At 47.3% G+C, this 19,703-nt stretch overlaps 7 protein-coding genes across 7 annotated transcripts; 4 read left to right on the top strand and 3 right to left on the bottom strand.

Moving 5' to 3' along the window:
* Window positions 1–437: 437 nt before the first annotated feature.
* On the top strand, window positions 438–2,697 carry N7466_004233 (dipeptidyl-peptidase III; the record flags this gene model as incomplete). Its single annotated transcript, XM_057163630.1, has 3 exons — window positions 438–565; window positions 639–1,518; window positions 1,582–2,697. The coding sequence occupies 3 exons, from the start codon at window positions 438–440 to the stop codon at window positions 2,695–2,697; spliced, it is 2,124 nt and encodes a 707-aa protein (XP_057022311.1).
* Window positions 2,698–3,438: 741 nt separating this feature from the next.
* Window positions 3,439–5,579, top strand: N7466_004232 (putative general stress response protein Whi2; the record flags this gene model as incomplete). Its single annotated transcript, XM_057163629.1, has 7 exons — window positions 3,439–3,458; window positions 3,973–4,460; window positions 4,525–4,561; window positions 4,632–4,767; window positions 4,829–5,178; window positions 5,240–5,504; window positions 5,559–5,579. 7 exons carry the CDS (start codon window positions 3,439–3,441, stop codon window positions 5,577–5,579), a joined length of 1,317 nt encoding a protein of 438 aa, XP_057022310.1.
* Window positions 5,580–6,300: 721 nt separating this feature from the next.
* Window positions 6,301–8,438, top strand: N7466_004231 (putative RSC complex subunit Sfh1; the record flags this gene model as incomplete). The annotated part of the gene is made up of 4 exons (XM_057163628.1): window positions 6,301–6,641; window positions 6,930–8,108; window positions 8,173–8,257; window positions 8,334–8,438. The coding sequence occupies 4 exons, from the start codon at window positions 6,301–6,303 to the stop codon at window positions 8,436–8,438; spliced, it is 1,710 nt and encodes a 569-aa protein (XP_057022309.1).
* Window positions 8,439–9,084: 646 nt separating this feature from the next.
* On the top strand, window positions 9,085–10,457 carry sec13 (GTPase-activating protein SEC13; the record flags this gene model as incomplete). Its single annotated transcript, XM_057163627.1, has 6 exons — window positions 9,085–9,087; window positions 9,150–9,194; window positions 9,297–9,412; window positions 9,482–9,512; window positions 9,575–9,984; window positions 10,133–10,457. 6 exons carry the CDS (start codon window positions 9,085–9,087, stop codon window positions 10,455–10,457), a joined length of 930 nt encoding a protein of 309 aa, XP_057022308.1.
* Window positions 10,458–10,793: 336 nt separating this feature from the next.
* Window positions 10,794–12,354, bottom strand: N7466_004229 (uncharacterized protein; the record flags this gene model as incomplete). Its single annotated transcript, XM_057163626.1, has 5 exons — window positions 10,794–11,186; window positions 11,259–11,353; window positions 11,419–11,716; window positions 11,796–12,224; window positions 12,283–12,354. The coding sequence occupies 5 exons, from the start codon at window positions 12,352–12,354 to the stop codon at window positions 10,794–10,796; spliced, it is 1,287 nt and encodes a 428-aa protein (XP_057022307.1).
* Window positions 12,355–13,063: 709 nt separating this feature from the next.
* Window positions 13,064–14,813, bottom strand: N7466_004228 (putative MFS myo-inositol transporter; the record flags this gene model as incomplete). Its single annotated transcript, XM_057163625.1, has 3 exons — window positions 13,064–14,180; window positions 14,262–14,558; window positions 14,623–14,813. The coding sequence occupies 3 exons, from the start codon at window positions 14,811–14,813 to the stop codon at window positions 13,064–13,066; spliced, it is 1,605 nt and encodes a 534-aa protein (XP_057022306.1).
* A 394-nt stretch (window positions 14,814–15,207) lies between these two features.
* N7466_004227 (putative AAA family ATPase GCN20) lies at window positions 15,208–17,888 on the bottom strand (the record flags this gene model as incomplete). The annotated part of the gene is made up of 8 exons (XM_057163624.1): window positions 15,208–15,559; window positions 15,630–16,098; window positions 16,169–16,255; window positions 16,310–16,483; window positions 16,540–16,843; window positions 16,903–16,983; window positions 17,045–17,764; window positions 17,826–17,888. 8 exons carry the CDS (start codon window positions 17,886–17,888, stop codon window positions 15,208–15,210), a joined length of 2,250 nt encoding a protein of 749 aa, XP_057022305.1.
* Between the last annotated feature and the right edge of the window lie 1,815 nt (window positions 17,889–19,703).

The following is a 19,703-nucleotide window of genomic DNA, read 5'->3' as shown; positions in this document are numbered from 1 at the left end:
GGAAGGCTTTTACTTGGTTTATTCCCTGGATATTGAAAATTAATATGTACTATCATCTAGTTCTAGTCATTAATAGTTAGTTAACTAAGTTAGTTAGCTAGTTAGTTAGTTAACTAGTTATGAGTATAAATATGATGACTAATCAAGCCAGAATCGGCAATCATGAATCATGAAATTCATGAATCGGGACCAATTCAACAGCAAAAGCAAAAGCGGCAGTGTGTAAGCACTAAAGCGGAAAGGGTGGAAGCTAGTATATGACATATATCAAGCTTTAAATACATATGCACTTGCTGTGTAGCACTGCGTTGCGTTTATCGCTTAGCCGGAGCTCCGGTTTACCTCCGCTACCCCTCAATCGTGGGATTCGTGGCTACCCTTTGTTTGTTACCCCATCCCACTACTTCTCTTCATCATATCTTCCTCGAGCCCCCGACATGGATGACAACGTCAAAAAGCACTATCTGGCAGACTCGCCTCCCTCGGTGGTCAGACTAGAAATCAAGTCACACTTCGACTCCCTCCAGAGTGATTCCCTTAGAAAATATGCCCACTATATGAGCCGGTATGCCCCATAAGCGCGTCAATTTCCCGAGCCGCGGAATATATAGAGCTGACTTCGAAGTGCCATTGAACAGAGCGGCATTTGAAGGAACTCGTATTACATTGCGTCAAGTTTCCCCCGAGTCTGAGCCCATCTATGATCTCATAATTTCCCTTCACCATGCTTGCAATGGCAACTGGAATAGCTTGGCTCAAAAGACCCAAGTCAGTGATGAGCATCTCCGCTTCTTCCTTGAATATGCAACTCAGTTCTTGGGTAACTGCGGTAACTACAAAGGCTTTGGTGACTCCAAGTTCATTCCCCGTTTGCCCCTCTCTGCTTTTGAAACGCTGTCATCCATCACACCTGAAACCAAGACAGCTTTCCAAAAAGCAAACACCACCGGAGGGGGTATCTACGAGACTACTGAGCAGTCCATGATGCACCTTGGTTACCCCACTAGCGGTCACATGACCACTTATTATCCTGATTCACCTACCATCACCAAGGACGAGATTACCATTATTGGAAATCTGATGGAGAAGAAGGGTCTCGCATTGGAGAACACAAGAATTCGCAAGACCACGTCGGGTGATTTCGAACTTCTCATCGCATCGGGTGTCTCAAATCCCCCGGTGAGAGATCGCGATCTCGGAGATTTGGCTACCTTTGAACTAGATGGGAGCTTGGAAGGAAAATCGGTGCGCCTTGTGTTTGGGGATTACCAGGAGGAGATGGCGAAGATTGCCCACTCCATCAAGCAGGCAGGACTAAACGCCGCAAATGATAACCAGAAGCGGATGTTAGAGTCCTATGCTCGAACATTCGGTACGGGATCTATTGAGGCATTCAAAGAGAGCCAGCGCATTTGGGTGAAAGACCAGAAGCCTGTTTTGGAAACAAACTTGGGCTTTGTGGAGACTTACCGTGACCCCCATGGAGTGCGTGGAGAGTGGGAAGGCTTGATTGCTTTGGTAAGGCTAGAAATTTTTGGGGGGTTTTTAACTATCCGAGTCTTGCTAATGCTTCCACTGTAGGTTAACATGGAGCGAACAAGAGCATTCGGAGCACTGGTTGACAGTGCCGAAAGCATGATCCCCAAGCTGCCCTGGGGTACGGACTTTGAGAAAGACAAGTTTCTCAGCCCGGACTTTACTTCACTCGAGGTGCTTAGCTTCGCCGGGTCGGGAATTCCTGCCGGTATCAATCTTCCCAATTACGATGATATCCGCCAAAACTTAGGCTTTAAGAACGTGTCCCTGGGTAATGTTCTGAGTGCCAAGGCCCCCAATGAACCTATTCCTTTCGTTGCCGAGGCGGATCAGGAGGTTTACCGCCGATGCCGCGATCCTGCCTTTGAAGTTCAGGTTGGTATCCACGAACTTCTCGGTCACGGAACTGGCAAGTTGCTGCAAGAAACAGCCCCTGGAGAATACAACTTTGATGTTTCCAATCCTCCGATTAGTCCCGTGACGAACAAGCCCGTGGCAAGCTGGTACAAGCCCGGCCAAACCTGGAGCTCGGTATTCGGGGCTATCGCTGGGTCATATGAAGAATGCCGTGCTGAGTGTGTGGCTATGGTGCTGGGCTGTGACTTTGAAATTCTAAAGATCTTTGGCTTTGGGGATGGCACTGAAGATATGAGCAACGAAGCTGGCGACGTCCTGTTCGCCGCTTACCTGCAAATGGCTCGTGCCGGTCTGGTTGCATTGGAGTTCTGGGACCCCAAGACTCAAAAGTGGGGCCAGGCTCATATGCAGGCTCGCTATAGTATCCTCCGCACTTTCCTCAGTGCAGGTGACAACTTTGTCAAGTTGTCGTACACCAAGGAGGATCTATCAGACCTGGAGATCCATCTGGATCGTTCTAAGATTCTAACCCATGGACGACCTGCCGTGGAGAAGTACCTACAGAAGCTTCATGTGTACAAGAGCACTGCGGATGTTCAAGCAGGTAAGGCCTTGTATGATGAGATCACATCTGTGGACAGCTGGTGGGGAACTCAGGTCCGTGAAGTTGTCTTGAAGAACAAGGTTCCTCGAAAGGTCTTTGTGCAAGCCAACACGATCCTAGAGGGAGACAAGGTGACCCTGAAGGAATATGAGCCGACTTTAGAAGGCCTGATCCAGAGTTACGTCGACCGCAAGGTATAATTAAGTCCGAATGCAGCCTACTGTTAGTTGCGCCTCTTAAGACAGTTGAACAAGCACCCATTTTTTGGAACCTCATACCTAGTATACACCAGATTTCCTCCCTTTGGGTTTTCTCGCTACATAGCTAGTAGGTAGCTACTATCAGTCTATATGGCGCTTAGGGCTATGCTTGTAATACAGTATAAATTCAAGGTCTGGTCATATATCAACTCCAAATGTCCATGTGATAAACCAAACATCCGTGGGTAGTTAAAGTCGTCAACCCTACTGAGTATGTATTGCCGGCGTAGGATCCCTGTAATACATATATCCAGATGTCAGTCACTTTTGTCATCGAATGTTTTACATGGCTCATATTTCACGCCTTGTTCAACATTTCTCGCCCAGTTTTCTGTGAGCAATGATTCAACAATAGCATTGCATTATTTGCAAACATTGAATCATCCATTTGGAGCAGCAACCAGAAGATGACTTCCCTATCTAGTCCAGTAGCCAGCGTCAGTGTCTTCTCTCGTGATATGGTTCCATTCTTGAGCAGAAATTCGAATTCTATCTCATCCCCGCCTCTTATAGCCGCTTCCAAGTGCTTTGTGCTACCTGAGTCTCCTTGTCAAGAAGCAAAAGACCCATCCCTTTGTTATCATGCCGAGTAGCAATTTTCCAAGGGTGTCATTCAATGTTGAAGAAATCATTAGCTAGTTATAACTAACAGATGCCTCAAGAACACTGATGAGTCAGCGAATGTTCAAGATCATCACCGAGTACGCACTGATTAGTCACAAAATTTAAAGGGTACAACATAGCCTAGCAAGCCCGGGGGTCTACATAAATGTGGCATCATGATAATAAAGCAATCTTTAGTTAGTGGGAGAAAGTACACATGCAGCATGTACAGGTATAATATAATAACATTCGAAGAGAAATATAGTGGCGTTTGAATGGATACGGGCGACTTACCGCCAGACACATGTGCATGATGAAATGTGATCAACTAAGCGCCGTCCCCATTCCTCCATCTCTCCTCTTCCCTTCCCCAATACCGGACATCAACAATAACGACAAATTCGGTTTACCCGCTTAGTCGTCCTTGAAATATATTTTCATGTTTTGATTCTTCTTCCTACGTACAAATACAACCTACACCAACTGGAATTCTTGGTGGATCCCCCCATCCCGCCTCCTGATCGACATACAAACAGACCCTTTGCGGTTATAAGTCTAGAGCTCATCAGGTCAACCGCGTCTCTGCGATTGATTCTGGCTCCCTTGCACTAGCATTGTGTCTGAAGTAACACCCTCAGGGCATTCATCAATCACGGCGCCATTACACTCTCCAACTGACTCCCCCGAGGTGGACGACTATTACACCGCACCCCCGCCGCATTTCCCTGCTTCAGCGTCTGCTAGCTCTTCTGTTAGCCCGCCACCCTTCTCCGCACTCGACTTTGCTGTCAACACCAATCAACCTAAGGTCACTGAATCCGGACCAGCTTCCGCCCCAACCTTTGCGTCGCCGCCTGTTGAGGAGCCTCTTGAGCCGGCTCCCTCGTCGTCAGTCGTCGCAGACACCAAAGCGAGCTTCTCAGAACCCAAGGGTGACGGGCTTGGGAAAACATCTGACGACGGTGAACCGCCGCCGCCATACACCGAAGGCTATAGTCCACTTGAGTCATTTACCTACGTGATGGCCGCAGCTGGAGGTGCCTCGAGCATCATTACCCAGGTTCAGCAGACAGGAGGACCACCTATCAATACACTAGGAGGTACGTGTGCATCGCAGTAGATCCTTGAGAATGTATGCAGCACTAACAATCGCTGCACGTATAGATATTGGCGGAGACGAGCATATCATTCTCGACCTTCGGTAAGAGCTTCATTTCCTCCCCGTGGGGGTTTTTTTTTCTTATCTGGCGTGATGCTAATAATGAATTAAGGGGTATCCGATTTACACTGTCCCGCGATGAACTGTTGACCTTGCCGGAGTTCGTGCTACTCTCTCTGTTCCCTAATGGTCTCCTCCCCGACGGGAATATGGGCGGTTTCCACGAAGGCGACGTGTACCCGGTTGACGTAAGTAATAGTCATTTCGGCATGTTTCGATTTTCAGAGCGACCAGTCTGACATCTTCCAGTATGATCCCGCATCACTTCAATACATGCTTGATTTCTTCCGCACTGTTGCTCAATCCATTCCGTCCACGCAGCCTTCAGAATCGACATCTCCAGAGTTGGAAATGGCAGATGTAATGCAAAACTCCGCGCGTGACATGCTTCAGGATCGTGCTGGGATCATCGTCCTCCGTGAGGATCTTGATTTTTACGTGATTCCACCTCGACCAGAGATTGGGCATGACGAAATGCTGGAGGTCAAGCGGGCCGCTGGTCGGGCGCTGTTGAACCAGGATGGCATTTTCTCTGGATTGCGCAAGAGCGAGGAGCTGGGGTCTACTGAGCAGCACCTGATTGAGATGCTGACTGCTGGGTAAGTTTCCTCATAATGTATCCCTCTTTTAATTGGCCTTTTCGTCTGATGATTTACATAGTGGATTTGATCGCGAGGACAAATGGGGTCATCGTGCTCCGGAACCGCACAAGGCCGTCATTTGCAGTCTTGCTTTGGCCAAGCTTCGCACTGACATCCGAGGCGATCTTTCGAACAACAATGCCGTTGGAATGGCTCAAAAACTTCTTCTCTTCTGGAGAAAGCCCGCTCGTCGGTGTTGGTGGGAAGGCGTCGACCTGGATAACGTTGAAGGTGTCGATGGGCAAGTCAAGGTGTGGATTCGACGAGTCTGGACTCTGGAAATGGTAGGAATATGATTTATTTCCCCGAAACGTGTTGCAACTAACATCTTTATACAGAGTGTCATTGGACTTCGTTGATAACGCCCAATTCGTTCTGTCTGCATCTGTATCTATACCCAGATTACTCTCTAGCTTCCCTTGTTGATCTTTGTTATTACCTTTCTTACTGCGTTGTTTCATTCATTTCATTACTTATATCTCGAAGTCTTTCGTTTTCTCTCTTCTCAACAACAGGAGTGGCGTACTTTGCGACTTGGCGTCTTTTTTTTTTCAACTTCCCTTCTAGTTGGATATTCCTCAAAACACAGCCCATTTCTATGGTGATATTGGACATACAAGCGAACATTTGAATTGATTCCTATTTCCTGCATAAGTCTATCTTGCATGATCAATCGATCAGTAAACGTAAAATTGTCTCTCATGTCTGATTCTGTAGTCTTAAGTGCTTACTAGTATTTGTCCTCCATTTCTGAATGAAGCTAGTGGGTGATTGGTGCCTCCTCGGTCAGGCAGTCACAGCACGTGACTATGGAATGGGCTTTTGCTCGATCGGGGAAAACGCGACGGCGTCCAAGCATCCCAGTTAACTCTGACCTCAATTCCATCCACTTTCTCGGTTGATTCTTACCTATTTGAGAACTTCCTAGATCTTGAATTACTCAATAATCCCCCGTGCTCTTCAACTCTTCCTTTTGCCGACCAGTTGTGATATCCTCGTTGGCAGTTTAGACTGACGCGAAGTCTTGCGATTTGAAATCCCCCGCGAAGGGGCATGTATTTGTCGAGATAAATCGCCAACATGTCCCCTCTGAGAGGATATATCACCACATATCCAACGCGCGTTCGTCAGTATGGAAATGCGCTCCTCACACCCGTCTACCCAGTGCAAACAGGTCCAACGCCGCGAACGACCAAACGCGGAACAACTGCAATAAATTATGCCGAAGATGGGTTCGATGATGATGACTTTGATGAGAGCGATGGACCCCGGCGACCAACTGGGTTGAGGAGTCTACGTCGTGAAGAATCAGCGAGTGGTGTTATGTCCATGCCGGAGAAGTTGGGCAAGGAAGCGCATGCGCCAGTGGAAGTCCAGGGCGTATTTCGAGAATGGATGATCAAGCGGATGCTCAGGCCAGCGTATGTACACCCATTATCTTCGTTTTATCCTCCTCTTTGCCCTCTTTCCCCTCTTTCCCAGTTTACCTCTTCCCGTGTGCGGCTCGCTAGTCATACTCCGACCTTCCTTCTATTGTGACTTTCTTTCACCTTATGCGCATTGCGCATTTCCCTCTCCGTGACAATGTTCTCACCTGGGTCTCTGGGAGGCGAGCTGAGTTTGGAGAGAGAAGACACATCCTCCAAATCATCTGATACACCAGACCTAAGCTACCCATCCCCAAGAACTACTAACACGTACCGCATTAGTTGTGCCGAGCAACTCCAGATACAAGCACAGCTGCCCTTGACACTGATTCCAATCCGAATTGACGTGGAAGTCCCCGGGCACCAACCTCTCGAACCCTTCCCCCTCCCACGCGGCGTCATGGATCCCAGCATCAACCCGACACTTCCTGCATACCGTCGACCTGACGTCCTTCCTCCGTTTCGAATCAAGGATACTTTCCTTTGGAACCTTCATGAGGCTCTGTCTACACCGGAAGAGTTTGCCATTGGCTTTGTGCGCGATCTAGATCTTCCCAACCCGCAAGCAACAACAATGACCATCAGCAATCAGATCAGGCAGCAATTGGAAGAGTACGCAGGTGTAGCACTGCACCCTTTGTTCCAAACCTCCCAAATTCCTGTGACAAGTGTGCCTCCGCAAGCCGAGCCCTCGAGAGATCCATCGATGACTCCGGCTGCTACAAATGCCGCAACTCCGGATGGCCGGTCTGTTGGACCAGGAGTCGCTGCCACCAAAGATGCGCTGGTTAATGACAGTCTTCACAACCCAGATGATGCCTACCGTTGCGTGATAAACCTCAATATTAATCTTCAAAACAAGCTCTACACTGACAAGTTCGAGTGGTCACTTCTCCATCCTGCCGGTATGCCTGAACAATATGCAAAAATCACCTGCGCCGATCTCGGTCTTAATGGTGAGTGGGTAGGTGCCATTACGCATGGTATCTATGAAGCGGTGTTGAAACTGAAGAAGGAGGTCTGCGAAAGCGGTGGTCTTGTTAGCGGCATCAACGGTATCGGAAATGAGATCGATAATCAGGCCGCAAATGGGGCCGAAGCTGGCTGGCGATATGACCCTGAGACTCTATGTGAACAGTGGGGGCCCAGAGTGGAAATTCTTTCCAAGGATGAAATTGAGAGGCGAGAAGGAGACCGGGAACGACAAATCCGACGTCTACGACGAGAGACAGCCCGATTCTCCTCCACCACGGGCATCACTCCAGACGCTTCCCGACAGAGCAGTGGGTACTTTGATATCGACAGTGAAACCCCACTGGGTAGAGGAGAGCGAAACAAGCGCAAGCGTCGTTTCCGCAGCATCAGTCCGATGGGTAGGGGAGGCACTCCCGGTGGCCGGGGCACTCCTGATACGAGCTCGGGGGCTGGTTATGGTGGAGGCGGCGGTACACTTTCCGAGTGGTATGTCAAACCCGCGATCCGAGTCCTTCAAACGGCTTACTTACATGTCCATTTTGGTTTCTAGGGAACGCCAAAGCTGGCGCTGCAGCAACTGTATGGTCTGGGGCTCAGCTGTTTGGGCTGTACGAGACGGTCCAGAAGGTCCACGGGTAAGTTGACCTCCAAGACGATACCCCTCTGGTGCTTTATTTTTCTCATACTAGATCTGACTGGTTTCTCTTTTAGACCCTCTGCCACAATTGCGGCTTCCTCTACGAACGAGACAAAGTCGTCCCCCAATGGTCAAAAGATCTACACCGTCACGACGTTCCCGTTGGCCGTTTTACTTAGGCCTGTCGCTATCAATTTCTTCCGCCATAATTTCACCATGTATCACCTGATCCGCGGATGTTTACTCCAATTTTACCGTTGACCCCTTTCCCACAATCTGTTCCTTAGCTCCACATCTACCACGCATATCTTTTCCCCTTCATCCCATGGTTTGAAATCCAATCCCAAGTGTGCTGTGCAGGTTGATAACTTTCCCCGCAAAGGTCGATAGCATTCCCTGCGTGGCTTCTCGAAGAAAAGTCCAATGAGCATGCATGAGGCTATCCTTTCACCCTATTTGGGCGGCATTTTGTTTCAATGGACTCATGAATAGGTGTGGTAATGGCCCTTTCTTATTTCTTAGTTTATGTATGAATATGAATGAACTGTCTCTTGTCTATTGTTCATCACTCCCTATGGGTAACACACTACCCTCCCCTTTGCTACTTGGGTATTTGTATTTCATACTACATACTAGTTGTTAGTCCTTATTTGCAGTAACTGGCAAAAGATGGAGAAAGCGTGGGGATACTAAGGTTAAACGTGACCTGCTGAGTCAGTATTCAGATAAGAGATAAGCCGGAGGTTGTTGTGGCCTTGAACCCGCAAAGCTCACTTGCATTAGGTCTCTTCAACTCCAAATAATCCTCTCACGGCCTTCGACACAATGGTTAGTTTTACTTGAAGCTGATCTGAATATAAATTTCTTCTTACTGATCTATTCTGATCTAGGCGGCCGCCCAGGTAATCTCGAATTCTGGGCATGAAGACATGATTGTATGTATCGTGTCCAACCGGACGGGGTCAATTCCCCGCCTTCCAGCTCCCACGCGGCGATTGTAAAGAGAGTTTTGGCTGATTATGGGGACCCAATTGCAGCACGATGCCGGTCTAGACTACTATGGCCGCAGGTTGGCAACTTGCTCGTCGGATAAAACGATCAAGATCTTTGAGATTGAGGGGGAATCGCACCGCTTGGTGGAGACCCTCAAGGGGTGAGCCTCTTCTGGAATCGCTGACTCTACTAGCAAGCATGGCTACTAACCTGACTTTGACTTACCCAGCCATGAAGGTGCGGTCTGGTGTGTTGCTTGGGTAGGTGGATATTCATCACCCCCGTCAATTCGCGCAATTCAACTAATTTCGTCTTTACCCAGGCACACCCCAAATTTGGCACAATCCTCGCCTCTTCTTCGTATGATGGGAAGGTCTTGATCTGGCGCGAGCAGCCTCAGAATGCCACCTCCCCCGCTGGTGGAAGCACATGGACTAAGGTTTTTGATTTCTCCCTCCACACCGCTTCTGTCAACATGGTCTCTTGGGCTCCTCATGAGAGTGGCTGTCTCCTTGCCTGCGCTTCTTCCGACGGTCATGCGAGCGTTCTTGAATTCCGCGACAACAACTGGACTCACCAGACTTTCCACGCTCACGGAATGGGTGTCAACTCTATCAGCTGGGCCCCCGCTGCTTTCGCTGGCAGCTTGATTAGCTCCAACCCAGGACCGGGCCAGCAGAGACGTTTTGTCACTGGAGGAAGTGACAACCTGGTAAAGATCTGGGACTATAGGTATGTACATTGTGTTCAACTCCTCCCTGCCCTTTTTCTCTCTCTCTCTCTCTCTCTCTCTCTCTCTCTCTCTCTCTCTCTCTCTCTCTCTCTCTCTCCTCGCGTCATATATACGTTTTGGTTAATGCTAACTTTTTTCTTGTTACAGCCCCGAATCCAAAACTTACAACACTATCCAAACATTGGAGGGCCACTCAGACTGGGTCCGTGATGTGGCCTGGTCACCGAGCATTTTGTCCAAGTCTTACATCGCCTCCGCTTCTCAGGATAAGACTGTCCGCATCTGGACCTCCGATGCCTCCAACCCCGGGCAGTGGACCAGCCAAATTCTCGAATTTGATACTGTCCTTTGGCGGGTCAGCTGGAGCCTCAGCGGTAACATCCTGGCGGTCAGCGGCGGTGACAATAAGGTTAGCTTGTGGAAGGAGAATCTTAAGGGCCAGTGGGAGAAAGTCAAGGACATTGAAGAGTAGATTTAATTTTCCTATCTCGTATCATTTATTCCCTTCGTCACAAAATATGTGTCGAGATTTGCTTTTTTTTGGTCCTTTTTACATTTTCTTTTTTTTTTCAAAAGAAAAATATAACAGTTAGATTCATCCATCAAACCACCTAGGAATAATATACGTGTGAATCCCCATGAAAAACAATTAACCGCTCTCCATAAAGTAGAATTAATGTAAGATATAAACAATCGTAAACATATGGGAATTAAAAAGACAAATACAAAAAGAAAGGACAGTGCAAGACAAAACAATCAAACCTCGTTACGGCCTGGAATTGCAGCATAGTTGGGTCAGCGGTGGTCTTCACACGTCCCAGTAGATGAACGGACCCCTGCCCATGGGGTTCTGCAAGTCGATCCACAATCCCAACATGAGCCTCCCCCCGGGAAGAATGATTGCCTCGTAGCCGTGAATCCACCTAGTTGCCAATGGGGGCCATGTGAACACTTCGTTGGCTGGAGGTCTTTCACAGATCGTAAAGCAGATGCGAGACCACCCAGGAATTCCACCACATGGTGTCTCAATTGGCTCTACAAAGCCAAAAATTGGGTTGGCTGCATCCTGGCTCGATCTGAGCACATTCTGGAAACCGGTGAAATGGATCCGCTTATTGTCGAGGTCCACGCATCTAGGCATGAAAGCGTTGCATTCAGCAGGCCAGAAGGGCTCGGAAGACCGCTCTTTGATCTCCAGGGTCTGTTTGGATTCATTAGATATCAAGCTTCAAGCCACCTGTCTGTTTTGGGAGTTATCAATCTAGGATCTTACTTGAATATCAACTTCCGGTAGATGTGAATCCCCATCCGCGCAGGTCTCCCGGTGATCTTCTGCGTCGAAGGAAACTGGCATTGGGTGAAGACACGCTGTGATATGGTTTGTCAGCTAAATGATGAAATTATGGTATCCGATGAGTCTTCCAGTAACTTACAAAAATACCCAGTCCACGACTTGCTCAGGTCTGTGGCTTTCGATCCGTCTGTCTTGAGGGCCCGGGGCTTGTACATGTCTGCCAGCCCATTGAAAGATTCGTGAAAGCTATGTTCATCGGGGCTCATAAGGTGTCTCATCCAGAAGCTGCGCATATCCAGTAGCCGGGAAAGATTCACATTCCTATGATCAATGAACGGGACTTGGAGCTCGCCGAGGGTATAGACTTGGCGGATGTTGTAGTCTCCGCGAGAGATGGTCAAAGTGGCAGTCGAGTCAAGAGCTAGGGCAGTCAGGGCCTGTTACGCAGTGAAAAACATTAGCACTCTTTCAATCCCTATCATCTGATGGGTCCTATTCAACAGAGGTAGTACTAACCAGCTGAACTGCACAGAAAGCCTCTGGGTGCTTACCCTTGAAATTGGGCTGGCTCAGGAATTGGATGTCACAAACTTCGTTTTGGATTTGCTGGTACGTCTTAGAGGCCACCGCGATTTGCCAAGGCAAATCAATCACCTCGGAGATCATGGTCTGGAAAACCTCCAGCCAAAACTTCTGCTGGGCATGGCTGTAGTCTCGGAAATCGGTACCTCGTCCAAGCACAATCATTCGAGTTTGGTACTCGACCATCAGCTCTTGAGAGCTTCGTCCTTGGGGCAGATCATAAGTCTGCTTGAAGCGAACGCGCCACAAGGCTGTGTTTGGCTCATGTTGTCCTAGAATGCGGGCCTTCATCTCCTTGTTGGCCAAAGCAAGTTTGATAATATCATAATCGTGGGGTAGAAGAATGGCGATCCGATGAAGGATCTGAAAATTGTCAGCTATTAGTCTCTTTTCTCAAGAGTTTCTAAGAAAGCTGGTTTACCTCGTTCGGCAGCTTCAAGATTTGACCACTTCTTGCCTGGTCAATTGGCAGCTCGAATTCTCCAGAACCCATGATTGCTTGAATGGAGGCTTTTGATTGAGCGTGTTCAATTGATGTGCCCAAAAAAAAACACGATTGAACTTGTGGTAACGAAGGAATCAGCCGCGAGGAATGAATCAGTCGCGAGGAAGAAATCAGCAACGATGAAGAAATCAGCAGTAAGGAACAAGGTTGGCTGTGAAGGAAGCAAGATTTTCCCAGGTAACTGTTAGGGAATCTTTTTTTAACTCCGTGAATTGAAAAAAAGAGAGAGAGCGAGATAGAGAGAAAGAGAAAAAGAGAGAGAGGGAGAAAGAGAGAAAGAGAGTCAATGTGTGCAAAAGCAACAACACAAAACAGGAGGATGGGAGGTCATTGGGATACAGGATAAATCAAGAAAGAGAAAGAGAAATAGTGTGGGGTGTAGATTATACATAGTAAGAAGGTAAGATCTATAGGATCTCCTATATTTAATACCAAGATCATATGTTACTACTAGGTACTACTAACTAGTATGTCTATTATTCTCTATTGTTCTCTATTCCTCTCACTTTCCCTATATGATTTCCCTCTATATTACTTTATTTTCCCTCTATTATTCTCTAATCTTCTCTACTTCCCTCTAATTTCCTCTATTTCCCTATATCATTTCTCTCTATATTGCTCTATTTTCCTCTTCTACATGATCAAAAGCGCATATCAGGTATGACCTTCCATTATCCTCTATTGTTCGCTATCTCTCCTATTCCAGACTCTCTTTCACACCCCAGCCATTGGCTAATAACCCTTTTACTTCTTCAAGTCCCAATCCGCTCATCTCAGGATAGATAATGAGGACGGCCACCCACCCCACCGCACATACACCGGCGTATATCACGAATGTCCAGGTTGGAGATAGCCATTCCATCATGGGCAAGAAAGTTATTCCAACAATAAAATTAGAACCCCAGTTCGTGGCAGTAGCAATACCTGACCCCAAGGACCGGACGTTCAATGGAAACAACTCCGACTGCTGCCACGGCACGTTACCAAGCCCAAAAGCATAAGCTGCCGTGTAAATCGTCAGGCAAGACAAGATCAGCAAGGAATAAGTAGTGTGGTTATCAGCATCCTCTCCGCCGTGTACTGAAGGCCGAGAGCCCCATGGGATTTCCAGCGAGGAGAAGGAAACAGCGGAAAGGCCTAGTGCGAGGATCATCACCGGTATTGAATAGAGTAATATGCGGCGTCGCCCAATCCTATCAATAAATGCAAATGCAAGAAGAGTAAATAGGAAGTTGGTCACTGCAATCGTGAGGGATGTCAAAGTCGGCGATGAGAAGGAGAGCATCTTGAAAATGACCCCGGAGAAGTACATCAAGCTATTGAAACCACATAGCTGTTGAAGACCCTGGAGCATCATTGCAATTATCAGTGCCCTTCTGTTTCCTCCATCGTATAGCAAGTCCTGTGCTCGCTGTGAAACATCATCGAGCCAGTGCGAGTTTGTGCTGGATGTTTGACCTCGGTCCATTTGCCCGGTTTCCTGAATGGTTTCACCTCTAATATCGCACAATACTCGATGAACTACCCGGTCACACTGGGGACAGTTCTTGTAGATGCGAGTCAATACTGCCACAGCCTGGGATTCATAGCCTGCCTGGATGAGCCAACGTGGTGTTTCTGGTAGAGCTAAAAGAACAGCAAACTGGAGGAATGCCGGCGCTGCTCCCAGACCAACGATCCAGCGCCAGCCTCCACTTGTTTGGGAAAATAACCAACCCACAATATATGCAACCACTTGGCCACCAGTGATCAAGAGGCACATGATTGTAACAAGTCGACCTCTAGCATGCGACGGTGCCACTTCCGCAATGTATCTGGATTTAAACAACGTATTAGCCTTTCAAGTTCAAGTTTCATTCCCATTCAGATGCGGGCAAGCGAGTTTATAGACGAACAGTGGAGTAACAGCGCTTGCACTGCCAACCGCAAGGCCAACAATACTGCGGCCAATGATCATACACCATACTCTACTCGTGAAGGCTTGGATCACTGCTCCTAGCGCAAACAGAATATCGGCAACGAGGATGACCCTCCGACGACCAAATGTATCAGCCAGAACACCCGTGAATGGACTGGCAATCAATGCAAAAAGACTGGTACATGATGTGATAAGACTCTCGTCAAGTGTTGTCAACGGTCGATTAGATAGATCAGAGCCAATGGTCACGAGGGTGGAGGATATAACACCGGTACTGTTGATTTACAGTAACTGTTAACCACTATCTTTGTATAGCAGGGAAAATATTCTTCACATACTCATAGCCAAAAAGAAGACCACTTATACCAGCTGAAAATGTCAAAACCCATATGAACCATCCCTCTGAATAGCTTAGATCGAAGTCCAGAATCTCGTCATGATCGTCGACGTTGAAGTCGGAAGAGGTGTCGTTGGGGGTAAGTAATGGAGCGTTCGGACCCGTGTTATCCAGCTCCTCCCTTGTACTCATATTGTTTGATCAGGTACACCAAAATTTACACCGAATATCATCGGGCTGGGCGGGCTTTAAGCAGCTATGGTCCGGGGAGGAGAAGAGCACAAGTGAGACCTCGGAAGGATAGATGGAGGTTCCAGCACGATAAGTCGATAAGCCGATAAGCCGATAAGCCGATAACGAGTTCAGGGCTCCACTAGGAATGATCGTCATTGATTGTCTCCTTTTACCAACCTGGAATATCAATGGTTTGCGCATATCAATTATGGGCTGTGTTATTTATCTCAAGGAATATGCATAGTAGGCATAGAATCATTAAGTCTACCTAAATACTCATTTTCTATTCTAATTGACTTAGAATTGTCATTGATCCCCCCCCTCCCCCCTGGCCGATGTATACTATGTAGGCTTAATGCTTAGCTACAACACCAGCTGCATCAGCTTGTGCGGTAATCATCTTCTTGTATGCCTTCACATCACCGTCGAACTTGTGAACAGTTCCCTCGTTACAGACCCAAAGACTCTTACAGACATTCTGCAACATCGTCACGTCGTGGGAAACCATGACCACACCACCCTCAAACCGCTGGAGCGCATCAGAAAGCGCATCCATACCTTCGATATCCAAGTGATTGGAAGGCTCGTCAAGAACAAGGATATGAGGATTAGTCAAAGACAGGCATGCAAAGGCCACACGAGACTTCTGACCTCCAGACAAAAGTTCCATTCGCTGAAGACCAGTCATACCGGTGATACCAAAGCTATAGTATGGGGGAATAGGTAAGTATATTTTGCCACAGTATATCGTCCAGATTGGGGTTTGAAACTTACGCGCCCAGGTGTCTTCGGTACTCCTCGTCGGACTTTCCGGGATATGTCTTTGCCATGAAGCTCACAGCACTGGAGTTCATGTCGAGAGCATCAACGTGATGTTGAGCAAAGAATCCGATGCGCAGTCTCGAGTGTGTAGAGATCAATCCCTTGGTCGCCTGGAGTTGATTGGTGAGCAGTTTGAGCACTGTGGTCTTACCAGCACCGTTCGGTCCAACAATTCCGATACGCGAATCTAGCTGAACATCAAGTTCCACATCCCTGAGGAGAGGTCTTTCTGGCGTGTAGCCGAAGCAAACATCCGACATTTGAACAATAGGAGGCGAAAGTTTCTCAACCTCGGGGAATTGGAAGTGCACGACGTATTCGCTCTCTGGCGCTTCCAGAGCTGGCATACGTTCAAGTTTCTTGATTCTGGACTGAGCCTCTGAGGATTTGGCGGCGTTGTATCGGAACTTGTCAATGAAGGCTAATCACAAAATGTCAGCATTCAATAGATATACATAAACTTCCTCCCCCGGAAGGAACAAGCCTCTTACCTTGCAAGTGTGCTCGCTCGGCCATTTGCTTCTCATATTCGCGCTTGGCATTCTTCCTTCGCTCTTCCTTCGTCGCGTAGAACGATTCTATAAATTCGTTAGCCATGTTACGCGATTTTCATACTTCCAATCAAGACCTACCAAAGTTAGCGCCTTTGTAGTAATCCAATCTCTCTGAGTGCTGATGAACAATATCTGTGGCAACTTCGTTCAAGAAGGCTCTGTCGTGAGAAACAACCAGTACTGTACTAGGGTATCCCTGAAGGTAGTTAGACAAGAAAGTGATAGACGGAACATCCAACATGTTCGACGGTTCTGTAAGATTGTTAGTGGCAGGGTTCTTTGGTACTCGCACTAAGTTCAAAGCGTACCGTCAAGAAGCAATAGATCAGGTTCGCAGAACAGGGCTCGAGCCAATGCAAGACGCATTCTCCAACCTCCAGAAAATGTCTTGGTTGCATACTGCTGCCTCTCTTGAGAGAAGCCAAGACCAGCTAAAATACTAGCCGCTCGAGACTCCGCCTTGTCTGATTCCATCTCGGAAAGTTTGGAGTAAATGTCGCTTAATGTGATATCCAGGCCCTCTCGTTCCTGATCTAAGCGAGCAGCATCCTTGGATGTGTCTGCCAGGGAGGATCGTTCCTCTTCGATAGCAGCCAGTTGTTTCGAGATTTTCTGCCAAATTCGCTTTTTAGTAAGCTCTAACGAGATATCCTTATTGAGAAACAACTCACCTCTTGTTCGCCGAGGAGATGTTTGCGCCACACGTCGGCGTCCAAAACTGCCTGTAGTGCCGGGGTATCGTCACCCATGATCTTGAGACAATCGTTAGTGTCTGAGAATAGGCTGCTTAGGGTAAATTGGAGGATGTTTTACCTCTTGTTCAACGTGGAGAATCGAGATATGGCTTGGAACGGCGACTTCTCTGCGACTAAGGGCTCGCAACAGGGTAGACTTTCCGATACCGTTTTGACCAACCAGACCATATCGTCGGCCAAAGGCAAGAGTCAGATCGGCATCTGTCAGGATGCGCAGACCACCGATAGAGATATCGAGGTTGTCCAGTTTGATATCCTTACTCTTGGATTGGGAGTCCGCGCCCATCTGAAGTGGGTTGACCGCCATGAAGAATTCTTCATACGTCATAGTTTCATCTGGCTGGATCAGGCGCGAAGCCTCGTAGGTAACTGTCTTCATTTGTTTCTTTTCCTGCTTTGCTCTGATCTTGCGCTCTGCCTTCTCCAGCTTCTTCTTATCCACTCGGGACTCCACTTTTCGGGCATTAGCGGACTCCAAATCCACGTTGGTGCCAGTCAAGCCTAGTGTGGAAGACATGTTCCGTTGCGAGCCAACATTGATGGTCTGATCAAGCCTCCTGGCCGCAAAGGGCATCTGCGGGCGCTCTGAATCGCCATTGGAGGTGCTCAGGGATGTAATGAATTTTTCCACCAGATTGACAATTGCATCACGATTCTGCGCAGAGAAGTCTCCTGAGGCAGAGATCAACAGTTCCGTCACTGTTTCCGCGGCTTCTGTTAGGGGCGACTGGGTGTTGGCATCTTCGACATAGAGGTTGGAAGCATGCGTCAAATAACCCTGTGACTGTCATTAGCTTCCATCAAGAAACTGATTTGAGAGTTGATCTTCACATCCATACCACAGAGTATTCGGAAATGACATGGTCCAAGCCAGCGATTTTAGCCTGAAGTTCTGCCTCCATGATGAGAATTGCACCAACTAGGAGAAAAGAGAGATTCCCGGATTGCGACGAGGCACACAATTCCAAAATGACCAAGAGATCTGGGGTAAAGCTAAGCGGCCACAAAGTGGCGTGTTTTTTGAAGCGTTATCGATAAGATCATGTGATCTTATCGTGCCTGCAAAAAAAAAGATCCATAGGAAGTAATGAATTTAAATAGCCATTGGCACATTTTAGAATGACAATATTAATATGGTATTCTGATCTGAGCATACATACTTGATTTAAGAGCATGGTAATATCATACATCTGACTTTCAATTCATATTGCGCAGGAAATGACCCTCTTCTCCCTAATCATATTGGAGCTCTTCCAAAGCTACAGTATGCTCGAAAGAGGTGGACTATCTATGTATGTACTCAAACCTTCATGTGGTACAAGAAGGGATTCAATGGTTTGTTTGTTTTGGTCGTTCATGATCTCCGCATCCAATGAACAAGCATAAGTTCTTGCAATAGTAGTACCACACAATAAGTCATACTAAATGTTCCACATGCTATTCTAGAGAAGGTATAAGCCACTTGGTACGTACTACACCCATAGTTAACATACTATATGTAAATAAATTCCAGATTATACAGGCGATAGAGCTCTATTATGTACTGTGGATCTAAATTATCCGGCATTCTAGAGAGGCCTCAAAAGTTTTAATTTAATCTATTGATATTCATTATCAGGGGAAACAACCAAAAATTTCGATCCCCCAGGCAGATTTCGGTCGCAACTGGATAGAAAAATAGAAATGCGGCTCTCCATGATAACATTTCGCTCCGACAAAGCCTCCTAAATCTTGCAAGGTGATATTCTTATGATTTGCACATCTTTTCAAACAGACATCGTGATCTGAATCCTATGGCTTTCTAGCCTTTTGATTTTCAATTCTTGTTATACCTCTCTCTTTGATGGAAAACGGAAGTCGAAACTCCAAGGAAAGCGAGAGAAAAAAATTAGAAAATTGACATCAGGTACAGGGGTGATTCAGTTCCTGACTGCAGGATGCAGGCCAGATTACGGAGTAGATTCTCTGACGAAAGATCGTTATTGCGCCTAGAATACATCACCTGCAGTCCCACGTTGGGAAACACGTCAAGCTGTCGGGAGCTTATGAGCCACTCGAACAAGAAAAAAGTAAACAGAACTTGACCAGCAAAAGATTGCTGCCAATCTGCTCCTTTACTACTTGGCTTTTTTTTTTTTTTTTTTCCCGTCACAAGATTTCCCCTCGAGGACAAGACCTATCTCAAGTACTGCGTAGGGGAACAGTATCTGATGGACCTTCCCAAAGCATGCCGATCGGAAGTGAGAAATTAGGCTTTAGATCATTCGATCCAGCTCCAAGTCAAGTTGAAAGGGAAAAGAATACGGATATTAACAGAAAAGAAAAATAAAAAAGCAAAAAAATCTCTGCGACACGGGAATTGTTTGGCTCCAGTTCAATCCCCATCTGCCCTAACTCGGTAGTAAGAACCGATTGTTCGAGCTTGACCCACGGGCAAGCTCCCCTTTCATTTCACAGAAGTGGAGGGTATGACGATATTGATCAGAGCTATGCCAGGATATTGCAGATAACATTTCTGCTGGTTCCGAGCTTCCTGAAAAGACAACGCAGCAACGGGAGAGAACGTTTAGGGAGGGGATCAGCGTCCGAAAGAATGGATCTAGTGGATATCCGGCTTCGAGAAGGAAAACACTTGAAACTGGGAACATACTGGCGTAAAGAGTCCAAACAAGACTAACATATATGCTCCAAGCGGGGGGGGTTTTTCTTAAGGGATG

Source organism: Penicillium verhagenii (assembly GCF_028828195.1).
Source record: "Penicillium verhagenii strain IBT 33310 chromosome Unknown utg000005l_segment0_segment0, whole genome shotgun sequence".
In the NCBI taxonomy this organism is placed as follows: Eukaryota; Fungi; Ascomycota; class Eurotiomycetes; order Eurotiales; family Aspergillaceae; genus Penicillium; species Penicillium verhagenii.
This window is presented reverse-complemented; position numbering and strand designations above follow the sequence as displayed.